General features: G+C 36.2%; 1 gene segment (V, D, J or C); it reads left to right on the forward strand.

The window, feature by feature from the left end:
• The first annotated feature begins 8,501 nt into the window (after positions 1–8,501).
• On the forward strand, positions 8,502–8,999 carry LOC121432935. The segment is given in 2 exon segments: positions 8,502–8,556; positions 8,677–8,999. Coding segments are annotated over 2 exon segments (378 nt in total).
• The last annotated feature ends 11,284 nt before the right edge of the window (positions 9,000–20,283 follow it).

The raw sequence follows: 20,283 nt of genomic DNA on the forward strand, positions 1-20,283 counted from the left end.
GAGACAGTGGGGGCTGATCTAATGGGAGCTCACCAAGGCCAGCTGGACTGGGACTGAAAAACATGGGCACTGGGTTTTGATCCTACTGCATGTACTGGCTTTGTGGGAGCCTAGTCTGTTTGGATGCTCACCTTCCTAGTCCTGGATGCAGGGGGGAGGACCTTGGACTTCCCACAGGGCAGGGAACCCAGACTGCTCCTTGGACTGGAGAGGGAGGGAAAGGAGAGTGGGGGGAGGGAGAGGAAAATGGGAGGTGGGGAGGAGGCAGAAATTTTTAATAAAAAAAATAAATAAAAAATAAGTAAATATGACCATTCTATAATCGACCACTCAGAGAAGTGTAGAATAGACAAAGAAACCTCAGGGGGATGACACATGGACTTCCATAGGAGGGAAAGTAGAAATTATGCATCAAAAAAAAAACAACTTCCCATGCTAGAACTGGGTTTCATCAAATTATTGTTGGCCAAAGGATCAAATAGAACTTCCCATACAAATGAGGATGTTATGAAGTCATTCCATTGGTTGGCAGCTTACCAGAGACTGATAGTCAAGCCTTACTGCTGAAGAAAACTGTCACACAAATCATTGAACAAGGGCTGGTTGAGACTCCATATAACATTCACTCCCATGTTCTAATGCCTGTGACACCGAAAAGCATTCTACAGACAACCAAAAAAAAAAAAAAAAGTAAGTATCAAATAATCCACAATCTGTCTACAATCTGTTATACTTGCAAAATATGCTAAAGCAAGGGAGTCACAAACATTGTAGGAATAACCAACCTATATCTGATATGATTGGAAACTCACTCCATTTGATAGAACCCATATACAACACTGTAAAACCAAAAACCAAATACTACTGGTCTAAAAAATTACAACAACAAAATGACTTCTAAAAATATTCTGTTATACTCATAGATTGATGTCTTTTCAGCCATCATTCTACAGTAGGTGGAAACAAATACTGAGACTCATAGGACAATAATATGCAGAAAAGCCCTGGAACTCCAGCTCTAAATGAGAGTTATCTGATATTTTATTTTATTATTATTATTTTTTTTTGGTTTTTCGAGACAGGGTTTCTCTGTGGCTTTGGAGCCTGTCCTGGAACTAGCTCTGTAGACCAGGCTGGTCTCAAACTCACAGAGATCCACCTGCCTCTGTCTCCCGAGTGCTGGGATGATATTTTAAATATTTTTATTTTATCTGTGTCTCAGTTTTTGGCTTATCTTATGCAATCTTAACTGGTGATGTTATGGTATTATAATTGTGTTTTTTAATTCAAATTTTAGATACAAACTGAGTTGAAAACTATTTAGGTCTACTTTATCAATGCTTACATTAATGCTTTACATCAATGCTTATTAAGAATATAATTGGGTACCATAAAATGATATGAAAAAAAAACATGACTAATAATATAAAATTATACATAGCTAAATATAAATGTAGTTTTTTAAAAAAAATATTTTCCAACCTTATTTAGATTTTTTTGTTTATCCATTTAAACCTGATTATGTGATCTTTACAATATTAAGCAATTACAAATCACAAATAAGAAGGTAAGAATGCAGCAAGGGGATCTTGAGAAGGGATGAATTCCAGGAGCAAAAAAAGTTGTTTTTGGAGGTCTTGCTATTGAAAGTTAATGAATGTTTAGGATGTTTCTTGTATCACAGGAGAGGGCTGAAGAATAGGAAATAAAAGGGAAACAATGGAAAAGTGTTCTACAATGAAGATTATGACATAGATGTAATGGGATGGTAAAATTGACACATTGAACCCCCTTGGAGCTTTTAATTTACTCAGTTTCTCAATAGGGAAATTTATATATAATTTTTGTATAAAAAATAACATCTAATTTAAAATAAATATTTAAAAATATCCAGAAAGATTATAGATTTACTATGTCCTTAACTTTGCACTTCTCTGTCTCTATTTCAGCGTCCAGAGGTAATATTGTGATAAACCAAACTCTAGCCTCCCTGCCTATCAGGCTAAGAGATCAAGACACTACCTCTCGAAGGTCTAGTCAGAGGTTCAAAGAAAGTAGTGAAATAAAATATCTGAAATGGTACCTGCAGAAGACAGGCCAGTCTCCACACCTCATGTTATATGAGGTTTCCAAACTATTTTCTGGGATGTCTGGGAGGTTTAGTGTTACTGAGCCATGCACATATTTCATTTCACAATCAAGATCAGAAGAGTGGAGCCTTAGAATTTTGGAGTATATTGCTACTTCCAAGATTCACATATTCTTTGAACAATGATTCAGATCTTAATATAAACATACTTGCTTACAATGTTCTAGCTGCCACATATGCTAGTTATCTGTATGTAAGAGAGGTGCTGAGGAACTCCACATTCCTGATTGTAGTTGAGGGACTTGTAACATGAGTGCCTGCCTTGGCTACACCTCAAGGGTCATGCATCTTAGTTTGCTTCATTTGCATTAACAATGAGATTGTCTCATTAGAATGGCAAACACAATCTCTGGTGTGGGAGAATTGTCTGTATTGTGTCAATCATGTTTTAAATAAATGCTGATTGGACAGTAACCAGGCAGGAATTATAGGTGGGACAACTAGACAGGAAGTAGAGGCAGGACAATGAGAACAGGAGTATTCTGGGAAGAAGGAAGCTCTTCCTGCAGTCCTGTCCAGACACTGAAGAAGCAGGATGTGACCTGCCCCACTAAAAAAGGTACTGAGCCATGTGGCTAACATAGATAAGAATAATGGGTTAATATAAGTTATAAGAGCTCATATGAAGCCTGAGCTAATGGGCCAATCAGTTTATAACTTATGGAGACCTCTGTGTAATTTTCTTTGGGATTTACTGGCTGTGGGAATCGGGCAGGACAGAAACCCCCAACAAGCAGGTCCTCATGCTACAAATCTCAACAACCAGGAATGATGGAACCTAAGGTGAGTGAAAGCACATTCTACAGTTCTTGCCTGCCTTCATTATTCAAAATTATCATGTAAAAAAGACAGAAACCTAAAAACATAATCCTTTGTTAAACCCTCTCCTTTACTATGTAAGTACTTAAAATTTTACATTTTAAACTTTTGATATAAATTCAATTTTATTAATATAGTGTATATTCTACTCCCCTTTGCTTTCTGTTTGTGTAAAGAATGTTCATTGACCGACTACCTAATTTCACAGTACATTTTAATTTTACTCATGAAGTTTTTCTCTTCTGATGCGGAAATCATTCCTTTTTATCTTTGTTCAGCTGTCACTATTTTGACTCCAGGTTTGATCCCAAATTACATTCACATTTATGTATGAGTAGGAACGTATTCATACTAATATTTCCCAATTTGGAATATTTTTTACATTGTTCCTATTTATGTTTGGGTTGGTGTTTTTATTTATGGAAAAATTTTAATTTTTTTAAATTAAATTAAATTTTAAAAACTATGGTATAAACTTGGTGAATCTAATTCAAACCTATTTTCAAGTTTGTTAAATCAGCTTTCTTTCTTTTTTTTTTTTTGAGGTAAAGCATCTCTTTGTAGCTTTGGAACCTGTAGTAGAACTTACTCTATAAACCAGATTGACTTTGAAATCACAGCAATCCATCTGTCTACTTCGCTAATCCCACCTAAAAGCAGGGATTAAAGGCATGTACCAATACCACCTGGTTAACTTCATTTTTTGTTTTGTTGTTAGAGGGTTCTTCTTCTTTTATTTTTATGAAAGAATTCTGCTAATTGTATTATTTGGTGGGCAGGCAAATTTTGCTCTTATTTCTTGTTAACTTTGGCTATATTGTCCAATTATCTTTCACCTGTTATTTTTTTACTAAAACATCAGTGTCAGTCTGAAAGATTCCATTCAATGTAACAGCACTTTGTATCTACATCTATTTCTTTTCATGCTTTATTTACTTTGTATCTGAGACTTGATCTTTCGTGGTGTGGGAGGTTATTCTGTCTATGCGTTGCTTTTTTTTTTTTTTTGGTTAATGAATAAAGAAACTGGCTTGACCTATAGCAAGTTAGTATTTAGTTAGGCAGGGAAAACTAAGCTAAATGCTGGGAGAAAGGAGGCAGAATCAGGAAAAAATGAGGGAGCTGCTGCCAGAGACAGACATGTTGAAACTTTGCTGGTGGGCGCACAGATTAATAGAAATGAGTTAAATTAAAATATAAGAGTTAGCCAGCATGAAGCTAGAGCTAATGGTTTAAATAATATAGTTTCTGTGTGATTGTTTTGGGGCTGAACAGCCAGGAACCAACACATGGCCTTATTACAACACTTTGGGACAGTTTTTTGCATTAAATTTATTTAAGAGCCTTTGAGCTTCCAGGACCTGGATGTTTGAGAGTTCTTCATTAACTATGATTTCTGTATGTTTAACTTTTCTCCTTTTTTCATAAGGCCCATATTTTTGTTCATTTATTGGTTCACCATATATTGCCTATGTTGTTCATTTTTTATTTTGTTTTATTTTAATGTATTATAATACTTTGGAAAATTAAAAATAAAATAATTATTTTATATTTATATTTTAACTCCTAATTACCCTATTTCCTCTAATACTGAAAATCTTATTCCCCAAATACCCTTCCAACTATATAGTAGAACATAGTAGCTTGTAAATGTATAATGGTTATAATGGCTACATACTAAAGAAAATGGCAGAGACTTTCTTAAAAGCTGTTAACTTCTAAAACTCTCTAAGTGATGAGTAGAAACTAATCAGAATTTCTTCCATTCATAGTAAAATATTGATGGATCCAACAAGGGGCAATTAAACACAGCAATGAACACAAGAGTACAATTATCATGTCCAGAATCCACTGCTTCACAGATTTCCTTGATTTCTTTTTTGTCCTTACATTCTTTCTGCATCCTCTTTGAGATGACCCTTGAGTACGAACATACCATAGTTATTCTTAACACTTTGAAAACTTTTGAGCCTCTACATTAAATACTAGCCACTACATTAAGGACTTTCTTTGATGAAGGTTGACAGCATTATTAATTTATAGGTATAAGCATAACAAATAAAAAACAATTTCAAAACAAGACTTTAAGAAAAATATCAGCTGTAAGTTACCTCATAGGACATATAACTTCCTCAGCCATGGACTTGTTTGGATTTACTATAGCAGACACCCATTCTCTGCCAGAAGGAGGGTCAGAGATCTAAACAAAAAGTTCTCATTTAGCCTCATGATTGGGATTATTCTACCAGTTAGCACCCTGCTAAACAGATGACCATTATTGTAGATAATGAAATCCACATCTTAGGAAGACTTTTGATAACCTTTTTCTCCATCAGGACTTTGCAGAGAAACTACCAGAACAGAAAAAGCTGTCTAGCCTGGATGAAACTTTTAGCTCAATTCCACCACCATTTCTGTATTTTCTGCAATAGAATGTATGTGTTTATCGATAGTATTTATGAAATCGTTCTGGTGGACAAGCAAGAAAATTGAGAATACTTGTATTTTCTTATGTCTTTGGGACTCACTTATAAAGAAAGTTCCTCTATATGACACTAGTATATTTATTTTATAACCTAGGATTTCTAGAGGAACATTGTTGTGGAATATTATTTTAGTTATCTAAAGATGCGTTATATTTGTTTATGTTGTGTAGTATCACTTTAATGGTATGAAGTAATTAGTGCACACACACCTGATAATGTGAGTTTGGTCTCCAGATAGTGAAGAAAGAGTCTTGCAAAATTTTTCCATATGTGCTTTGTATGGAAAGCACTTGCACTTACCATTCATACTTATCACAGATGTGAAGAAGTAGGAAGAGAAAGAAGTGGAGAAATTATTACTACTAGTGCTGCTACTATGACTACCAATACTCCTAGCAATAGTAGCAATGGTAAATTAGTAGTTGTAGTAGTAATTATGAAAAAAGAACATTTACAAATTAACAGATTTCTTATATTGGGTGAAACAAAGTGGGCTTATATACAGGAATGTCTCTCTTCATAGTGGAGAACCAGAGAACACAGTAGCTGCTTAGTATTTGGAACAGTATACCTTAGTAGTCTTCATCTGATAATGGATTTTATAATTTTCCTAGAAATCAAATCATCTTTAATTCACTTTGGAGATACAAAGATTCAGGATTTTGATGTCAGTAAAATATGACTACACCAATGGCAATGTCAGAGTCATCATCGGGCTACATAAATTTAGCATTAAGACAAGAAAAATTTAGATGAGTAACTCCATAACCAGAGATAAGTGCCAAAAGGACAGCAATCAACAGATTCTGCACAGACTATGTCTGGAACACCATGAGAAGGTGACTCTGATGTATAGGGTGAGTTTTTCTATCTCAGATAACCAAATAAAGAGAATTCCTAACAATTATGCATAGATATTTACCTTATTTGTAATCATCACATGGGTATAGAGATGTGTACCTCATTGCATACTGCAGGTCTTGCCAAGGTAACAATCATTAGTAACACCACTAGTGAAGGTAGAATTCTGAATGGAAGTCCAATCAGAAAAATTTAGTGGCTTTGTGATAGCAGAATAAGGGATCCATTACTAAACCTATGACAACCTAGGCATACCATCTGGAATCTGGTTTGCTTGACTATTTCATAGGCAGTGAGCATGGGGCAGATTTAACTCTCCTTATTAGAATCCAAAAGATTTCTAAAAATCTCTGTATAGAGCCACCACTATGGTGATCCCCTTGAGGGAAAAAAAAATCTCTTACCCAGGTAATGGATTAGGGCTAGGTTTTCTATTTTTATGACATGTTCTTGGTTCTGAATATTTTATGACTAACTGACTATGTGTTAAGTTAGTACTAAGAAACAGCACCAGTCCAATACTTCTGCATTCTTATTAAGCAGTACATTAGAAAGACACACAAATCTCAAGGACAAATTTGTATTATACAGTAGGCTTGTTAGACTTTCTTTAAAAAGTGTTTTCAAATGTTTTATAAGGCACCTGTGCTCACCTTTGTACCATGAAAAATACATTCTTAGGAATAACACAAAAACAAAACTATATATTACTTAATTGATTATAAGGGTCATTAGCAAAGGGAAATTGAATGTTTCTAGAATTCCTTTCATATTTGCACATATTATTAAAGGTGGTCTGGTAAGATTTCAGATTTCAGATACCCTGCAAAATAGTTATTTGCTTGTTATAGGATTTACCCGAAAACCTCCTATTACCATTCATTAAAAATCTATGAATATTGCTTCCCCTAGATACTGGGGCTATTATATTAGAAGGCAGAACTGTCTTACAAACTTCAAAGATCACAGATACAACTTGTAGAAATTAGAATAAATAGAGGGGAATTATTACTATTTATCTACAAAAAGCTGCTCTTTGGTACTTCTGGTAGGGAGTGTGTCATGTATCTTTAAGAAACTGTTTCATGACTAGTTGTCTTTTCTCACTCATCAATCAAGTCCTGGAAAATCAGTTGGTTCAGGCATAGTCTGGTCTTTCACAGTTATATTTTTAAAGGATCACAAATACTTCCTGGCTCCAGGGCAAGGCTACTGAAGAAAGAATATTCTAATTTGCCTGCTGAATAAAAAAGGTAGATGGCCAAAACAAAAATATAGGTTTGAGATACAAAGTTTTTGAATATTTGTGTAATAAAGATGTGAAAAGTTTTCTTCATCTTAGCTTGTTTGCAGACAGAGAGGGTGCTGCTTCAATCAGGATGATGTCTCCAGTAGGTGCTCAATAGTAAAAAGTGAATATATCATTTGTAATACTCAGCAGAGCTATATACTGTTTTATATTGTTAAGTCTGTCATCACTAGTAAATCCTGAGGAATTGTGGGAAATAGTAGTACAGAAGTATTTAAATATGGAGGATCTCAAATGAGACAAAGGTACAATTAATGTAGTCTGACTGGGAATGAAAATACCTCAATCTTCAGATGGAGTGAAAATTCCACAAATGTAGTTGAGATCAAAGTTTTATATGTGTATTCCTTATTGTGTACCTTAGTAAAATATGGTCAAGGCTGTTAAGTCTTTTTAATTCATAAAATATTATCCACATTAAAAAATATCCTTAAATGTAATGAAATGATCTCAGAAAACTAGCACAATAACCTCAATAAGGATACATAATTCTTTCTTACAAATAAGAATAACTTCAGTGAGTTAAAGTAGTCCCTTTTCTGATGTATATTTTGTGACAGCAGGATATGCCTCTATACAACTCACATTGTATGTTTGATATATAAAATTCAAAATCAATGTTATGATAGTATGAATTTTCAAGTAACGTCCAAATGTTATTTATATTTTTAAAAAAATATGTTTTCTGTAGATGTGTGGTCTGACCTCAAGCATCTGGGGAAACAGGAATTGTGTTCAGTTACTGAGATTAGTAATTTTTGCAGCTGTGCCCATTCCTCACTGGTTTGCAATGATTTGCATGCATTCACTGAAAAGCCTTGAGGGTTTCTTCATATACCAGTAACATCCCGAGCATTTATTGCAATCAGAACTCAGCATGGACATAAAGGCCCCTGCTCAGCTCCTTGGACTCCTGTTGCTCTTACTCCCAGGTAACAAGGGAATAAAATGGGAATTTCTCTTACACAGTGATTATTTTTGACTGTCATTTGGTGGAGGTCTTCTTTTATTACTTTTAACTATGTGGGAATTTCTTATGTTTCCATTACTAGGTGCCATATGTGACATCCAGATGACCCAGTCTCCATCCACCCTCCCTGTATCTCTCGGAGACAAAATCACTATCACCTGTAGGGCCAGTCAGGGCATTAGCAATTATTTAAACTGGTACCAGCAGAAACCAGGAAAATCTCCTAAACTACTGATGTATTATACAAATAACTTGGCAAATGGGATCCCATCAAGGTTCAGTGGCAGTGGGTCTGGGACGGATTATTCTCTCACCATCAGCAGCCTGGAGTCAGAAGACATTGCAACTTATTACTGTCAACAGGCTTATAATGATCCTCTCACAGTGATACAAGTCATAACATAAACCTCTGTGGAAGCAGAAGTGAGAGGATGGGATGTCTCAGTTGCTCCTACTCATGAGTCACTCACTAAAACTGTTTCTCAGATGTCACATGAGTTTTACAAAATCCCACACAGAGATATTTATTTTTGTAGAAGAGGCTAAACAGTCCTCTCTGAACCCTCACAATCTTCCTTCCTGTTGATCTCTAGCAATACAAAGTACCAATACATTTTCTGCCTTTACAAAGGACAAAGACATTAATTGTGAAGATTCTTAGTTCTATCTCCTTCTCGTACTTGTACAGAAAAGTAGTAGTTTCTGTGGACATTACAATCACACATTATTTAAAAGCAATAAATTAACTTCTAAGCACCAGCATTTAAATGGCAGTAAAATATTATTAAGAAAAGCTGATAGTAAAAAGAATTCTTGGTTTTCTCACAAAAGCTAGAGCACATGTGTCAGAGAAAGAGGAAGTTTCCTAACCATGGTTGTCTGCAGTGCCTTGAAATCATAGCTGTCTGCAGCATTTCACTTAGGATTCTTCTATCTCCTATAGCCACTGGTCTGCTTATAAGTATCAAAAAATGGAACCACCCTCATATGACTTTCAATCCCACAGTATGAAGTGCAACCTAGATTTGTTTATATAAAATTATAGACAGTAAGGGCTACTTGAACATGTCAGCAAGCAGTATTACTGAAGACCTGATATTCCATAGCACATTTTTAGAAACAAAACACCAACACCACAATAGTGATTCTACAATTCTGATATTTTTTTTGAAATTGTGTTTGGGTATGATGTATTTCCTGTGGTTTTCTTGATGTCTCATTCATATACATGCCTATCTATGCATGTAGAATACACACAAACATAATTATGATTTTATACAAAAGAGAACATGTCACAAGAAATAATATCACATTTCTGGGCTCAACATTTCTGAATTTTGCGATCTTAGGATTTTTTTTCCTTAAATTCTGAACTTTATTAATCAAATTTCTAAACTATTTCAGAAATATTATTTTAATTACATTGAATTTAGGTGAAAACTGGAGACAATATGTATTTAAAAGTTGTTCTTGAAGCTGGAGAGGATGACCAGTGATTAAGATTACCTGATGATCTTGAAGAGGACATGGGTTGGATTCTCAGCACTGACATGTTGATTGACAGCTATTTTCAACATCAGTTCTAGTGGATCCAGCACCCTCTTTTGGCCTCTAAGAACATCACACATGCACACAATGTTCTTGCAACCGTGCAAGCAAAACACACATGTAAAGATACTTTTTAAAAGTGGTTCATGTTATGACACAGATAAAGTCTGTATTCACTTTTATACCAGTTAAAATGAAGGGGCCATAAATAACACTATCCTTTGTGTATGTACAGATTGTATCTTAATTACTCTATATATTTATGTTGACCTATCTTTTTATGGACATACTATCTTAACAAATATCTTACTTCATGTTTTTAAATGCTTATTTTTAAAAAAATGGTGTATATGTGTTATTGTTTTAGATACAAGTGGTGAGAATAGACATTTTGGTATTTTGTGTAATATGAGATAAAAATGCCCAGTGTTCTTTCACTGATTATGACTATGATAATTGCCTAAACTTTATTGACAATATATAATATTAAGGTACTATGTATTAAGGTACTATGTTTGCTTCCTTAGAAGTTTAATACTCTTTAGTAAGCCCAGCCTTTAGGTAGTTTGGTGCTCTGAAGGAATCCATAGCAATGATGGGACTAAGAATTTTTCTGTCTGCGTGAATTAGGGAAGAAACACTCACATATTCTCTTGATTATTATTATTTTTATTCATAAGTCTCTTCTGTCTGACTGGGTAGACTGCAACATGAACAGCCATACAAGAGCATACTGATTGTTACATAAAGTATTTCCTCATACCAAGGTTCCTAACTTAAATTTACATGTCTTACTGAATTGGAAATTGACATGCCTCCATGACTCTAGTTTTACAATATGCATTATTTGCAATACACAATAATACAATAGCCCCACATGAGTCTGAGATATCTTGTAACCCTTGCTGCAAGATCTGCCAGGTAAGCAAATCATTGTTCTCTACTAGGATTCTTCAGGGTCAAAGTACTTCTAACAAATATCTGTGTATTCTAAACTTTATCCTGTACAGTGTCTTTGCTCTAATTCCTACAGAGTACAGGTAACATATTTTTTATCCCCATTAGCTGATTAAAAATGAAATCATGTTAATATCCCATTATACATTTAGGTCTATGTAACTTATTGAAGATTAAAAGAACATGAACGACAAAAAAGCATCTTTTTGTAGCCAAATTTCTTGCTGGCATGCCACCTACTATGGCTACCAAGAAAGAATCAATCATTCTACCACCTATATTGAACATTAATCTTACAAGGAATCCTAAAAGAATCACTATCCAAAACTTTTGTACATAAAACACAATCAGTGGACTGTACTTTAGAGTGTATACCCATCTATCATTAGTTTTGTATATCAGAAAAATTAAGGTCAAGAATGGAAACAAGGAAAACAATCTGCATCTTTTAAGCATTGTTGGGGGCCGTGTGGGTCCAACATAGATTCCCTAACTGGACTGGAACGGAGTCACGAGGAATAAACCAACGCAGCTTACATGATCATCTTGGAAGGGCAAGATCTCTCGTTTATTCTTCAAGCAGTTTATATATCCTCACATGAATTGAGCGGGAAAACACATTAGGTTGTCTCCTAGGCAACCAGGTGAAAGGGCTTTAGTCATGTTCGCATCTACTTGTATGCTAGCAGTCACAAAGGCCTCAATTTGCATCTCTATAAGACATCCTCCAAATTACAAAGGAAGGAAGCACCAAACCTCCTAAACTCTTAAGTCATCAGCTTCAGCCAACATCTCCTCTCAGATGATCTACATTTATAACAAAAGAAATTAGGAGCAGCACATCCTGGCTATTCTTAAACAGAAACAGCTTGTCCGCAGAGTTGTTACCACCTCAGACTGGGCTTATGTCTCTTGTGCCATACAGAAATATGGGCCTACAAAGCATTGACAGAATTAGGGCCAGGCTGCCTCCTAAAGAATTCAATTGTTCTCATTCAATCAATAAACTGAACTTTGTGATCTAAAGGTGGAACTCATAGGTCTTGGATGAAAAACATACTTTTCTATATATTTTTAGTCATCAAAATTCTGCATAAGCTAAGGTTATTATTATAAATTTGAAGATAAAGTTTAGGGAGAAATTCATCTTCATAATAACTAGTAGGTAAAAATGTGGAGAAGAACAAGGTGTAACCAATAAGATAAACACATTACTGTAATATGACAGTGACCACAGAGAGGACCCAAGTAAATGGGAATTACAGGAGGTTTCTGTCTTACCCAGTCCCACAATAAATACACAGAAACTATATTATTTGTAATACTGTTTGGCCAAAGCTTAAGTGTATTGCTAGCTAGCTCTTATATGAAAAATTAACCCATTTCTACTAATCTGTATATTGTTATGAGTCTGTGAGGTTCCAGATCACAGGCTGCAGGGAATTTCCTGACATTGCCTTTTTTCTCCCATTATTTAGGTTAGTTTTTCATGCCTAGCTCTATTTTACCCTATCACAGGCCAAGACAGATTCTTTCTTTATTAACCAATAAAAACAACACATAGACAGAAGGACCTCCCATACCATTTCCCCTTTTCTGTTTAAATAAAAAGGAAGGCTTTAACATAGTAAAATTACATATAACAAAACAGTTATCAAGTAAGAATTACAGCTACTAATTAAACCAACTTCTTATGTTCTTTGTATATTTTGAAGATCAGACCTCTATCTGATGAGGGGTTAGTGAAGATCTCTTTCGATTCCATAGGCTGCCATTTTGTCTTAACTCTGAGATTACATCTTACACCCATAAGAATGGCCAAGATTAAAAACACTGATGACAACTTATGCAAGATAGGTTTTCGGGTAAAGGGAACACTCCTGCATTGATGGTGGGAATACAAGCTGGTAAAAATTCTTTGGATATCTGTATGGTTATTTCACAAAAAATTAGGAAACAACCTTCCTCAATACCCAGCAATACCACATCCAAAGGATGTTTAATCATGCAAGGACATATGCTCCAACTATGTTCATAGCAGCATTGTTTGTCACAGCCAGAACCTGGAAACAACCTAAATGCCCCTTGATGGAAGAATGTATAAGGAAAATGTGGTACATTTACATAATGGAGCACTACATAGAAAAGAAAAATGACATATTGAAATTTACAGGCAAATAGATGGAGCTAGGAAACATCATATTGAGTAAGGTAAGCCAGACCAAGAAAGACAATTATCATATGTACTCACTCATATGTAGTTTTTAAACATAACACAAAATAAAAAAAAAACAGCCTACAAATCACAATCCCAGAGAACCTAGACAACAATAAGGACCCTAAGAGAGACATGCATGGATCTAATCTACATAGAAGGTAGAAAAAGATAGGATCTCCTGAAGAAATTGGGAGCATGGGGACCATGGGAGAGGGTTGAAAGTGAGGAGAGAGGCAAGGAGAGGAGCAGAGAAAAATGTATAGCTCAATAAAATCAATAAAAAAATCTAAACCTTACTCAGGACACTGAAATAAAATCCTTCATCTTGTTTGTTTCTGTCATCTTGATACAAGCTAGTGGCATCTGGAAAGAGGAAACTTCAGTTGACAAAATGCTGCTATATGATTGACATCTAGAGAAATATGTGGTAGAGAGAGATGTCTTGGGTAGCCTAGCAAGTTTGTGGTCAGAGATGAATGCTTTCCAGACACACCACCCTGGCCTAGCAGGTATTTGCTCATGTGCTAGTGTGAATAAGAAAAATACTCCAGATTTCCAATCCTGAATTTCACTTTTTTAAATGATAACAACCCACTAATACTATTGTTTGCACTACAACAGACAGTGAATCAGAATTCAGGTACATAAAGAATCCAATGGAGAGTATGTACTAACCACTGTCCCAACTAGAGTAAGCATGATGATCACACAAACCTTAACAACAAGAAATTAGTTCATTTAGTTGATGTGATTATGATCAGAAGCCAAATAGAGAAGCGATTTCTTTTGAAAGGAAACACTGGTGCCTAGTGCAAACCCACAGAGGAAGAAGCCTGAACTCTCCTTCTACCTTAGAGTAAGAGAAAGTAGGGAAAAGAACAAAGTTGTTCTTATGTCCAAGAGGGTCCTACTGGTGCTGGCAAGAGAGTGTGAAGATGGTACACTGTTCTGCACAGTCAAACATAGGATTCAGAGACTTAAATAGCAGAAGTTCATCTTAGGGATTGAAAGTTCCAGTAGGTATACATGACACCTTGTGTTTCAGAACGTATTGCTAGTTGGCCATTTTCATTTCTGACTCTCACAGAATTTTTCTTTTCATACCTGTCATCAGTAAGCAATCAATGTCACAGAGCCTACTGTTTCTTCTTTTCCTCCACAAGCTAACTATAGGGTAAGATGACACGTATAACATCCAACATAAACTTCATTCTTTCTTACACTGATACTACAAACATGCTCACATAGAGAGCAAGAATATATTATATAAATCGCAAGGCACAATTAAGTATTTGTGGTATATTTTAAGGAATCCAGAGATGGGAGATGAGAGAAGGAGTTAAAAATCTCTCCAAAGTTTCCAAGAGTAGTGCACAAAACATAGAATGAGTTTTTCTGATTGATAACTTTGCACCCTAAATACCTGTCCACATAGCACTGATCAGACAGTAGACCCAGTTCAGTCTCACATGTCTAAATGTTGACAACTTGTCTCTGACACTTTAAATTTCTCAGTGGCCTAACATGGCTACTGTGAATATTTTGGGGTTTGACCTCTTTCTGTAGATGTCTCTCTTTCATTGCTACATTACAATCTCTCTCTCTCTCTCTCTCTCTCTCTCTCTCTCTCTCTCTCTCTCTGTGTGTGTGTGTGTGTGTGTGTGTGTGTGTGTGTGTGTCTAGTGAAGTCAGAGTCAAGTACTGTACTTGACCCAGAGTAAAGCTTATACTCTGAACTGAGAATTACCAAGGTAATCATTTAAATTATCATTGTTCCATTGACTAGTCTTCAAATATAGGATCTACAGTATAGCATACATTAGTCAAAAGGGGCACATGGACACTGAGCAACTAAAGTATAACAAGTGCAACTTTACTTTTAGCTTATACTTTAATCAAATTTAAATTTATATTATAATATAGACTAATATTAAACGCATGGAACAACCTTGTCTTAGAAGTAGTACTTAGCAGTCTCATCAAGGTCACCAGGCTACTAATTGTTGCATAGAGTCTACCTCACAGTCATTGCTATGGTAGTCAGCAGAGGCAGCTTCAGACACTATAGCTTGCAAATCCTTTGTCATTGAGTTATAAGTAAATCTGGTCCATCTCATGGAACGTTGATAACTTATTAGAGAAGCTTGTCTTGTTCTCTGATTGGAGCACTACAAGTAACCTATTCTATCAGTGACTTGTTCCCTTACATGGGCCTCTCAGGTGATAGGGATTCTTGCAACAATCATGATATCTTAGCTTTAACCAAGGTGAGGATATTTTGTTCTGGCAAAAAGATTTCCAAATCTAAACCTCATTTAAGTTTGTTGTTCATTTTTAATATAACCTACAGAGGAGTCCCATCTTTTATCCACATAACACAAGTTTTTATGATTTGTCCTTCCATTTTTCATCTGTGTTACAATACTTTATAGCCCCCTCACTAATTTTATCTTCACTTATGACCCATTTAATAAAAATGTGTATGAGTGTCTGTCTGTCTTTTTATATATAAGCTTTTCATTATCTATACTTTGACTTGTGATTACGTCCCATTTTTATTATTGATAAAAAAAAGATTTGAGTTGCTCAAGTCATAAATTCCTTTCTGTAAAGCAAGAAGACATGAGTTTGTCCTCCATAACACATCAAAAGACATTCCAAACACAGTTGCAAGTGATCATAATTCTTGCCCATAGAGTGGAAGAAGCAGACAAAGCCAGACAGAATCTCACTGGCCACCTCATCTTGCTTACTGAGATAGCTCCAAGCAAATGAAAGTCCATGCTCAAAAACAATACTAAGCAAAAACAATGTAAAATATATCAGTGGATCAACCCAAATGTTGAACTGGATCTGTATATTTGCAGGTACACCCACGTGTGTACACACACATATTCATTAGATGCACCATGCCCATGTGCTCACAAAAGATGTTTTGTGTGCTAAGACTTAAAAAAATGTTTGAGATTCTTTTTGTGACTGATACATATTGTATCTTACAGAATATCTCATGTGACCTCTTCTAGGAGGTGAAGTGTTTGACATAATTCTGTTATGTTCAAGTGGTCTACAGTAGTAAAGAACTAATGATGTCCCATGTTCCCTTATTCTTCTGTTCTGTGCACTTCTAAATAAAATACTGGATTTCTCTATTACAGTTTATTGTTGTATATCTCTCTGTTTAGTTATCCCAATGCTTATCAGAGTTCTGATTGATCATAGATCATCCACAGATCTTCTTTTTTTCCTGGTAATTTAACTTTATATTTAGAACAGTTAAATCTTGCTGATCAGGTCTTTTATCCAGCATTGATTTCCTCTGTATTCTTTTTTTGTTAGTTTTTATTATTTAATTAAAATTTTCCACCTCCTCCTCTCCTCCCATTTCCCTCCAGCTCACCCCATCCCCCTTACCCTCCCTCTCCATTCCAAAGAGCAGTCAGGGTTCCCTACCTTGTGGGAAATCCAAGGTCCTCCCCCCTCCATCCAGGACTAGGAAGGTGAGCATCCAAACAGACTCGCCTCCCACAAAGTCATTACATGCAGTAGGATCAAAACCCAGTGCCATTGTCTTTGGCTTCTCAGTCAACCCTCCTTGTCAGCCATGTTCAGGGACTCTGGTTTGATCACATGCTCCATCATCCAGCTGGCCTTGGTGAGCTCCCATTAGATCAGCCCCACCATCTCAGTGGGTGGGTACCCTCCTCGGGGTCTTGACTTCCTTGCTCATGTTCTCCCTTGATGGAGGAAGGTCATTGGTTAAATAAAAAGAAACTTCTTAGCCCTCATTGGTTAGAAGATAGGTGGGAGGAGTAAACAGAACAGAACACTGGGAGGAAGAGGAAGTGAGCTCAGACTCCACAGCTCTCCTCTCGGGAGCAGACGCCATGCTCCCAGCTCCCAGGCAGACGCACGCGATGAAGCTCCGACTCAGGATGGACATAGGCTAGAATCTTCCCGGTAAGCGCACCTAGGGGTGCTACACAGATGATTAGAAATGGGCTAAATTAATATGTGAGAATTAGCCTAGAAGAGGCTAGATAGAAATGGGCCAAACAGTGATTAAATGAATACAGTTTGTGTGTTGTTATTTCGGGGCATAAGCTAGCCAAGCAGGCGGCCGGGGTGCTGGGAACACAGCCCCGCCACTCATATTACTTCACTCCCTCTTTCTGTTGCTCATTTGGACCTTGGGAGCTCAGTCCTGTGTTGCAATGTGGGTCTCTGTCTCTAGCTTCATCCATCACCAGATGAAGTTTCTATGGTGATATTCAAGATATTCATCAGTATGGATATAGGATAGGGCTATTTCAGACTCGCTCTACTTAGCTGCCCAAGGATCTAGCTGGAGACATCTCCATGGACACCTGGGGACACCTCTAGAGACAATTCTCTTGCCAACCCTAAAATGGCTTCCTTAATTAAGATATATACTTTGCTGCTTGCATATCTACCCCATCCCAGCTATCCCATTCCCCCAAGCTGTTCCCATCCCCCTTCTCAGTTTTTTCTTTCCATTTCCCCTTACCCCCACCCACCCTCACCTCCAGGTTTCCAATTTTTGCCTGGCAATCTTGTTTCCTTCCAATATCTAGGAGGAATGCAATATGTTTTTCTTTGGGTTCACCTTCTTATTTAGCTTCTATAAGATCTCATATTATAGGCTCTCAATGTCCTTTACTTATAACTAAAATTCACTTATGAGTGAGTAGACACCATATTCATCTTTTGGGGTCTGGGTTACCTCACTCAGTATAGTGCTTTCTATTTCCATCCATTTGCATGCAAAATTCAAAATGTCATTTTTTTTGTTGTTGTTTTACCACTGAGTAGTACTCTAATGCGTACATATTCCACACTTTCTTTATCCATTCTTCTGTTGAGGGGCATCTAGGCTGTTTCCAGGTTCTGGCTATTACAAATAATGCTGCTATGAACATAGTTGAACAAATGCTTTTGGAGTATGATAGACCACTTCCTACGTATAACCACAGTAGCACAGACAATAAGTGTAGCATGAGGGCCAGCTTGTTGGGGTTTCTGTCCCACCTGATACCCCACAGCTGGCAAGCACCAAAGAAAATCACACAGAAAGTCTACATTAGATAGAAACTGATTGGCCCCTTAGCTCAGGCTTTTTATTAGCCTTGGAGCTTATATTAACCCATTATTCTTATCTATGTTAGCCACATGGCTCAGCAACTTTCTCAGTGGGAGAGTTCACATCTTGCTTCTTTGGTGCTCTGGCTGGACTGGGAGGAATGGGATTCCTCCTTCCTAGCAGTCTCCTGTTCTCATCATCCTGCCTCTACTTCCTGTCTGGTGGACCCACCTAACCTACCTATACTTCCTGCCTGGCCAATCAGCATTTATTTAAAACATGACTGATAGAATACAGACAATTCTATCACACCAAATAAGAGCAACAATGAATAAATGGGACCTCCTGAACTGAGAAGCTTCTGTAAAGCAAAGGACAATGTCATTAAGACAAAAAGGCATCCTACTGACTAAGAGAAGATCTTTACCAACCCGTCATCAGACAAAGGTCTGATCTCCAATATATATATACTACTCAAGAAAGTAGCCATTCAAATTCTAATTAACCCAATTAAAAAAATGGGTATTGAACTGAACAGAGAATTCTCAACAGAAGAAATTGAAATGGCCAAAAAACACTTAAGGTCATGTTCAACCTCCTTAGCGATCAGGGAAATGCAAGTCATAACAACTTTGAGATACCATCTTACACCTGTCAGAATGGCTAAAATCAAAAACACCAATGATAGCCTATGCTGGAGAGGATGTGAAGTAAGGGGAACACTCATCCATTGCTGGTGGGAATGCAAACTTGTACAACCACTTTGGAAATCAGTGTAGCAGTTTCTCAGAAAATTGGGAATCAACCTACCTCAAGATCCAGCAATACCACTCTTGAGAATATACCCAAGTGATGCCCAATGATATTACAAAAGCATTTGTTCAACTATGTTTATAGCAGCATTATTTGTAATAGCCAGAACATGAAAACAACCTAGATGCCCCTCAATGGAACAATGGATAAAGAAAGTGTGGAATATATATACATTAGATTACTACTCAGTGGTAAAAAACAATGACTTTTTGAAATTTGTATGCAAATGGATGGAAATAGAAAACACTATCGTGAGTGAGATAACCCAGACGCATAAAGATGAATATGGTATGTACTCACTCATTAGTGGACTCTATCCATAAACAAAGGACATTAAGCCTATAGTTCTCAAGCCTAGACAAACAAAATAAACAGGTGAACCCAAAGCAAAACATGTATAGATACTCCTGGAAATTGGAAGAAAACAAGATCTTAGTATTTTTTTTTTTTAAGAATGAGATGCACATGTATACAGTGAGGCTGCTGCTGCAGTCAGCATGATGTCTCCAGTTTGTCCACAGTAGTGAAAAGTGACAAAATCATTTGTAATAATCAGTAGAGCCATGTGTTGAGTAGTAGTATTTTCTTCTATATTGTTCAAGTCTGTTATCACAAGTAAATCACTCATGCTGAGGAATTGTGAGACATAGTAATACAGAAAAATTTTCAAATATGGGGATATCAAACTGAGACAAAGGTACAGTTAATGTAGTCTGTGGTAATGAAAACCTCCATTTTCAGATGGAGGCCAAACTCCAACTGACAAGTATAGTTGAGATCAAAGTTGTACATGTGTATTTCGTATTTTGTACTTTATTAAAAATGGTCAAGACTGTTAAGATTGTTTTTAAATCATAAAAAAATTCACATTAAAAATATTCTTAAATGTAACAAAATATCACAGAAAAGTACCTCAATAAGGATGTATATTTCTTTTAACCAATAAGAATTATTCCAATGAGTTAAAGTAGTCCCTTTTCTAATACATATTTCCTGACAGCGTGATAGTCCTTTATACAAACCCCATTGTATCTTTGAAACATAAATTCAAA

Source organism: Microtus oregoni, unplaced genomic scaffold (assembly GCF_018167655.1).
Source record: "Microtus oregoni isolate MIOR12 unplaced genomic scaffold, Mior012 000002F_ref0000024, whole genome shotgun sequence".
Classification (NCBI taxonomy): Eukaryota; Metazoa; Chordata; class Mammalia; order Rodentia; family Cricetidae; genus Microtus; species Microtus oregoni.